Source organism: Watersipora subatra, chromosome 3, assembly GCF_963576615.1.
Source record: "Watersipora subatra chromosome 3, tzWatSuba1.1, whole genome shotgun sequence".
NCBI lineage: Eukaryota > Metazoa > Bryozoa > Gymnolaemata > Cheilostomatida > Watersiporidae > Watersipora > Watersipora subatra.
Window position 1 is genome coordinate 68112306 of NC_088710.1, and position 7971 is coordinate 68120276.

The 7971-nt window shown below is 40.5% G+C and overlaps 3 protein-coding genes across 3 annotated transcripts; all 3 read right to left on the bottom strand.

The window, feature by feature from the left end:
• Positions 1–3913: 3913 nt before the first annotated feature.
• LOC137390918 (uncharacterized) lies at positions 3914–4846 on the bottom strand. Its single transcript, XM_068077233.1, has one exon. The coding sequence runs from the start codon at positions 4844–4846 to the stop codon at positions 3914–3916; it is 933 nt and encodes a 310-aa protein (XP_067933334.1).
• Positions 4847–4911: 65 nt separating this feature from the next.
• Positions 4912–6735, bottom strand: LOC137390919 (uncharacterized). The gene has a single exon (XM_068077234.1). It carries the CDS (start codon positions 6733–6735, stop codon positions 4912–4914), a length of 1824 nt encoding a protein of 607 aa, XP_067933335.1.
• Positions 6736–6764: 29 nt separating this feature from the next.
• Positions 6765–7700, bottom strand: LOC137390920 (uncharacterized). Its single transcript, XM_068077236.1, has one exon. The coding sequence runs from the start codon at positions 7698–7700 to the stop codon at positions 6765–6767; it is 936 nt and encodes a 311-aa protein (XP_067933337.1).
• Between the last annotated feature and the right edge of the window lie 271 nt (positions 7701–7971).

Genomic DNA, 7971 nt, shown 5'->3' on the forward strand with positions numbered 1-7971 from the left:
GTATACCTATCAGTGACTATTGACTACCAAAGTCCCTAAATAAGACTGTTTGTAATGAACTGAAATAATGAGATAGTATGCAGCATGGTTTTCGGAGAACACATCAATCATCATTATACCCTGAAATAAAAGATGATTTTCCTGTAACAGGAAGTGAGAGACTGTGGAGAAAGAGAGAGTTGTAGAGCAAGATGATGCAGTGATGGGAGGTACCAACGAAAGACAACATGAGTGTATTGGAAATATTGCGGTAGGTTTAGAAGAGAGCCATTAAAAAACTATTCACAACATTTATTTATCATTTAATAACTATTTACTAACATTTTTCCAAGAAATTATTAATCAATTTCTTTTTTGAAATTAAGTTATCTTGTTAGTATTAAAAAAAGATTATATTAGTATAAAGAAAAATGCAACAAAAATTGTGTGTAAAAGAGTTTATCAAGGAAATCATATTTTAGCCTGTAATAAAAGATGATTTTTACATTTGTGGCCCTCCCATTTAGATTTAACTTTTATTCATACATTTGTGGCTACCTCTCTGCCATCAACTTACTTTTTACACTTGTGACTCCCTCATTTTCATTTACTATTTACTTTTTTGCATTTGCGGCTACCTGTCTGCCAACAAATTTTACTTTTAATATATCTCCAGTGACTAAGGCTCTCTTTCCTAAGGGCCTGCTTGGGCGTTCTCTCTCTCCCTCTCACTCCCTCTCTCCCTCACTCCCTCTCACTCCCTCTCTCTCTCCCCCACTCCCCCTCACTCACTCCCTCTCTCACTCACTCTTTCACTATCTCATTCACTCTCTCACTCTTTCACTATCTCATTCACTCTCTCTCTCTCACTCTTTCACTATCTCATTCACTCTCTCTCACTCTTTCACTCACTCTCTCACACTCTCTCATTCTTTCTCACCCTCTCTCTCACTCTTTCAATCACTCTCTCACACTCTCACTCACACTCTCTCTCCCACTCTCTCTCATTCTCTCTTTCACTCACGCTCTCACTCACACTCTCTCTCCCACTCTCTCTTACTCTTTCACTCTCTCACTCACACTCTCTCTCTCATTCTCTCTGTCACTCTTCCACTCTCTCACTCACACACTCTCTCTCTCTCCCACTCTCCTCCCTCATTCCCTCTCTCCCCCTTCTCTCTCTCACTCTCTCTTGCCTGTGAAGTCTCTTCTCCCCACCTGTTGAAACTTTCTGCTTAAATACTGTCATGAGTATCATTTGACCTTCGAGACTCCTCGCAGCCATACAAGACTAAACGCTTCCTGGTAAATATGTTTTTGGCTTACAATTACTCAACAAAATATACTATGATGACAAAGCAAATTTAACACTGACGTGTGAGGATTTAGATTAATGATGCATAACATAACTCTCCATAAACACTCATAATAGTCAACTTAGTTCACATAGGCAAAAGTGCACAGACTAAAAACAATCAAAATGGAATATGGTGACATAGTATATTTAACAATAATATATGTGTGGCTTCAGAATAATCGTATATAACATAAACCTTCCCAAATCCCACTTGACAAGACCAGGTAAATGTGCATACTGAAGAAAACTCGCAAGAGTGGGGTGGGGACAACTCTTAATTTTGTTTATTGCGCTGAAACCATAGATGTATAAACCTAGATTGGCCAATAATAGCTATTCCCATTGGTTGCCTTGTCAGACTTAAATAGCATGACGTAACTTCATTGTATTGTACCTCATGCTTGACTGCACTGTTGTTAACAATGGAGCTAATGAGGAGAAAGTGACAAAATCACATTTATTTTCACATAAAAACCTTCTTGGATACACAATCCAGTAAACTAAAGCAATTCTGTGATAATATCTGATAACCACCATAGATTAAAACTATAAAAGCTATGAAATGTTGCACACAAATCATGAGCCATCAGGGCTTTATTTGCCACCCTCTCCTATCCCCATTCTCTCTTTTCCCCTTTTCCAAAGAAGAAGTGAGAAGGGGAAAAGAGAAAAGGGGGAAAAGAGAGAGGGGGCAAACAGCCCACCCACCCAAAGAGCCAGACCCTGGCTAGGTAAATAGACCAATGTCATGCTGAACTAAACATTACTAAATATGATGAGTATGCAAGTATGTATTAAGTCAAAAATGAGACAGAATGATTATTTTACAGCTGGCTATGTAGCTGGCTAGGTCACCAGAGCTGAAGTGTAGTGATTGTATCACTAGCATCGTGGATGTTACCAACTATGATGTAAACCAAGCAACGAATTTCCTAATCACAGTGAAGAATCGTGGTGGCTTGACTTTGTCTTCGCCTGTGGTGATTGAGGTTTGCAACCACAATGAGAAAGCGGCGAGAGTGTTGCTTAGTAGTGCTGGATTGGTTAAAAACTTTCCCAAGCTATCACTAATTGCCATCATGGAGAAGTTGCTGAGGTTCAACATCATGCTATTGTTTAAGTGTAATCATCAAGCTAGTAGCCTAGCTCGTGAGATAGCAGAGATATATTTCGATTAGGGCGCATTATGAAGCTAAGAATAGAGCTGGCACGGGTAGCTTGTCTGGTCTTGACCCACCGGGTCAGAGATGCCCGGGTAGGGCCACCCGACCCTCGGGTCTTCCTATACCAAAACACGGGTAGGTTTATGGCCAAACAACAGCGGTTGTATATCGCGTTGTAAGTGCGATTGAAATGGAGTCGCATATAGTCCTAGCGCGGAAGGACCAGGCGAAATAAAACAAGGTGAGTCAAGACTATATTTTTACGTCTGCGACAATAGTCTTTGGACTATAGGTTTCACAACGTTTTTCGGCAAGAAATAATCAACATGTCGGTGGTCTGGGAGTTCATGAAGAAGCCAGTCACGAAAGGAAAATACCAAGTTATTTGTACAATATGCAAAAGCAAGTTAAAGGTTGAATTGCATCACAATTCACATTACAGTTATTTAGTATCTTAAGATTCACCATGTCTTATTCTGTTGTGTTGTAGGTGTGAAATATATGGGAATGTGATTACAAGCTCTTACAAGCTAAAAAACGAACAGTTAATCGCAGCCACACGAGACTGCTGTAGTTTGGATTCACTTTCCAAAACGGCTCAAATGGGACGTAGTTGTTACAGGATGGTTTCTTCTCTTTTCTCCTTTTCACTTCTTCATTGGAGAAGGGGAAAAGAAAGAATGGGGATAGGAGAGGATGGCAAATAAAGCCCTGATGGCTCATGATTTGTGTGCAACATTTCATAGCTTTTATACTTTTAATCTATGGTGGTTGTAGCGAATCCCCTGGTTCGTAGTTATAGTGTCACATACGGGTGATGAGGCATAGTGTATATTCTATTAAAAGTTTATTATATATGCTTGTCAACACCGTGAAACTACAATAAAACAATAACTCGATTGTCGATAAAGGTTATTGAAAGTATGCTAATTATACAGGTAGTCATCTGCAAAGCCATTTAGAAACATATAAAATAAAACACATAAAATGAAAGATGTAATATTTACCTTAATAACACATCCAGGAGATTGCTAAATAGTATGTGATTCTCCTTCTGTTTAATTCTTGATTATATGTGTATGCGATAGATATTGGTGTAATTATGAAACTTAATACAGATAAAAGAAAGTATCAGCATCAAAAATGAGGCTTAAAAACTACATGTTGTTGGCTCAAAGGCTGACAAAACAATGACACCTAATCAAACGTATGGCACTGTGGCAAGTCAGACAGACCACACAAGACCATTAGACCACCCAAGATCAACAGGTCAACTGGCATTCACTCTGGGCAGGAGCAGTGAATCACACAGGGCGACTAGATATTGCAGTGCACTATCAAATTAGGAAATTTAACAGACAGCAGAACTTTACACTCCCACCTTAAATTTTCATAATTTTCAACATGATTGGCGCTAGCACATATCATTTGCTTTGACTGGTAAAAGTTTAATCAATTTCACAACTGGTCTGATTAGAAATTTTCCTGAGTTTTTTGCCTGTACACGGTTGCCTAACAGTACTTTAGCTGAGCGTATTTGTCCATCTTCAGATGTGTAACAATCGGAAACTCGGCCTTTTAACCAGACATTTCTTGTTGTTTGGTCATCTTTGATTAATACGATGTCACCTACTGCTATATTATTTGTTGTCTTGTGAACCCACTTTTGACGAGAATGCAGTTGGGATAAATATTCTGTCTTCCATCTTTTCCAGAATGCATTAGCAATGTGTTGAACCGCACGCCAGCGCTTGCGACTGTACATATCGGACTCATCAAAGCTTCCAGAGGGCGGTAGGGTAACATCAGATTTCATAGTCAGAAGCATGTTAGGACTTAGAGGCATGTCTTCTTCAGTAACCACAGATAGTGGTCTGGAGTTTATGATGGCCATGACTTCGTACATCAAGGTGCGAAGGTGGCTTGTGTCAAGCCTATCACTATGAGACTTCAAAAGAGACTGAAGGACATTTCTAGCAGTTCGGATCATACGTTTCCAAACGCCACTCATGTTACTGGCGCTGGGAGGATTGAGTTTAAACTCAAGCACGCCGTTTTCTGTTAAATCTTGAACAGCTCCAACAAAGTTGGTGCCCTGGTCACACCAGATTTTTTTAATAGGCCCGCGAATGGCTATAACGTTTCGAATTCCATTCACAAAGGCTGTTGTGCTCATATCGTCCAAAACTTCAAGGTGCACTGCTCTGCTTGCGAGGCATGTTACCATGAGTCCATATCGTTTTAGCTCTGTCCTTCTATCTTTGACCATGAATGGTCCAAAACAATCGATCCCACAATAGCTGAAGGGAGGCGATTGGCTAGATCTTTCATGAGGAAGTGAGGCCATTTGGGGTGTTGGAGGTTTAGCTCGGTGGGATCGACAAGTAATACACTGGTGTATCAAAGAGGCTATTACTGTATACTTCTGGCACCTATTATCCAGTACCCAGAAGATCTCATCTTGGCTAATGTGAAGCATCTTCCTTGATGGGCCACTTGCTCATGAAGATGCTGAAGAAGAAGGTGAGTAAAATGCCCACTTTTGGGCAGCAGAATTGGATGTTTCTCAGAAAAACTGAGAGCTGTGCTGCGATTGAGGCGGCCTCCTATTCTCATTACTCCATTTTTATCCAGGAAAGGGTTCAGGTTGAAAACTGTACTCTTTGGATTTAGTGGCTGCTCTTTTGTCAGAGATTGCACTTCTGGAAAATGCTCAGCTTTTATGCATTTAACTATGTACAGGAGTGGTGCGTTAATTGGCAGTTGAGTGCCCTTTAACTTGGCTATTCTATTGAGAAAGAATTTAGTGACTTTGATAGCTTTATTCCAACTAGAGAATTGCTGAAGTCGCTGATAGAGAGTTTGACTGGGACTAGAAATCGTTTGGACACAAAGGGATTTGACTTCAGGGTCATCAGGTTTTACTTCGGGTGTCAACTGATCAGGAAATTGCATAGGTTCCTTCCAGAGAAAATCTGGACCTGTAAGCCAGTTAGATTTTAACAGCTGAGTGATAGTCAGGCCTCTTGAAGTGTGATCGGCAGGGTTTTGATCTGTAGGGACATTGCGCCAATTTTCAGGACTTGAATTGTCTCTCACCTGCTGAACTCTATTAGTCACATAGAGATGAAAATTTTTAGTTGTGTTTTTAATGTAACCAAGAACAATTTGAGAATCTGTCCAAAAGGTTTCTGTGGCATCAATCTCTAGCTCAGATTTAATAAATCTGGACACTTTAGCTGAGGTAACCGCTGCTTGCAGTTCCATGCGCGGAATGGTTATTGGCTTGATTGGTGCTACTCTGCTCTTGCTCATTACAAGTGGACAATTTACTTGTCCTTGTGTGTTTACTAGTCTGAGATAACTAACCTCACCGTAACCACGAGTACTTGCGTCACAGAAGTGATGTAGCTCAGCCTTAAAGATGTCGCCAAAGTCTGTCGGTTGATAACATCTTCGGATGCTTATGTTTGTTAAGTCTGGAATAGAAGCTTTCCATTCCTTCCATAGTGACAATAAATCACCTGTCAGGGGATCATCCCAAGAAGCTGAACTTCTACACATATCCTGTAGAATGTTTTTGCCAATTAAAATATATGGCGATAGGAATCCAAGAGGGTCAAAGATTGAGGCCACCGTAGATAGTACACCCCGTCGGGTGTCTGGTTTTGTAGCAGTGTCATGGTGAAAGGTAAAATTATCCTTTTCAGTGTCCCATAGAATACCAAGTGATCGCTCTTGGGGAAGCGGATCAGAAGATAGGTCAAGACTGGCAAGGGCACGGGCGCACTCACTTCTTGGAAGTTGTGCCATCACTTCACGGCTGTTGGACGCTATTTTGTGAAGTCTTAACTGGCCGGCAGCACATAGTTCACGTGTCTCATGAATGAGAGAAACTGCTTCAGCCTCATTGAAGACACTTGTGAGACCGTCATCAACATAAAATTTGCGGTGAACAAATTGATGAGATGCAGAATGGCCAGACAATAATGAATTATATTGATCAGCGAGAAATCGAAGTCCGTATGTTGCGCAAGCGGGGGAAGATCTAGCCCCGAAAAGATGCACTGTCATTTTGAAAGTAGCTAGATTTCCATCACAATCATACCAAATAAACCGTAAATAGTCTTGGTGCTCTGGTTTCACCTTGAATTGGTGAAACATCTGTTCTATATCACCCATGAAGGCTACAGGGTTCAAACGAAATCTAAGAAAAATGCCTGGAAGATCATTCATGTGATCGGGTCCTTGTAGTAGAAAGTCATTTAAACTGACTCCTCCCACTTTAGCAGTGCAATCAAACACAACGCGAATACGGTCAGGCTTGCGAGGATGAAAGACACCAAAATGAGGAATATACCAAGAGTTGGTAGTGTCGTTGGTTGCCAGAACTGCTTCCCCTTTTGTGATGATGTCAGACATAAACTCATGGTATTGCAGTTTATATATGGCATCTTTTTTGAATTTTTTTTCAGAAGATGAAATCTGTGCATTGCAGTGGTTTTTGTGTCAATGCTGAGCGGTTTAGCCTTGAATGGTAATGGCATTGTTATGTAACCCTGCTTATCTTTATGAATTTGCTCTTTCATAATTTTTAGGAATTTGAGATCATCGATTGACATTGTCTTTATCTCATCAGCGTGATTTGTTTGAAAGTCAGAACTAAGAAGTTTTAGTATTTGTTGTTCGAATTTATCTGTGTTGGGGAAGTCACGAGTTTCTGTTTTGATTTTAAAAGAGATACATTTTCTAGTCGTTGGTTGTTGTACTGCCAAGTTTACTATTGTCTCAGATTGAATGGTATGAGCGGAACTGTTGTAGCTGTGTGCAGAGTTTGTGGCATTTCCCAACAAGATCCAACCCAAGTCAGTGAGACGAGCAAAGGGCTCATGGTCTTCTCTACTGATTTCTTGTCTAGATATAAACACATGTGGAAGATTGTTTCCAATCAACAATCCGAGCTTGAGGCTGGCTGCTTTTTGAGCAGAGATGAACTGAGAGGCAAGATGTTGTAAGTGTGGCCAGTTTTGCACTGATGTGGCATTGGGTATCTCTTCTGAGTTGAAAGGTATTTTGCTTGTGCTTATGCACGGTGGAAGCCTACTTGCTCTGCTCTGATGGAAGCCACAAACCAGCAGTCCTAAGGCCGCCTGGCACATCGAATCAGTGCCCTCAGTATCAGTAAGTGTACTAATTTTCATAGCTGCATCACAGGTCTGTACGTTGAGCTTGTCAAGGGTATTTTGAGTGATGAAGGTTCGATTTGAACCTGAGTCTAGCAGGGCAAACACCAGAACTTCTTTTTCAGGATTATCTTTGGTTGAAATATACACTGGTATTGTCCATGACATGACATTAGATGGTCTAGTGTCGGAACAGTTTAGGACTGTTGCTGATTTCTCACTGTCTGTTTGTATTACTTCTATAGGAGTCTTACTTTTGCTGTCTTTATTTTTTACGTAGTATTCATGA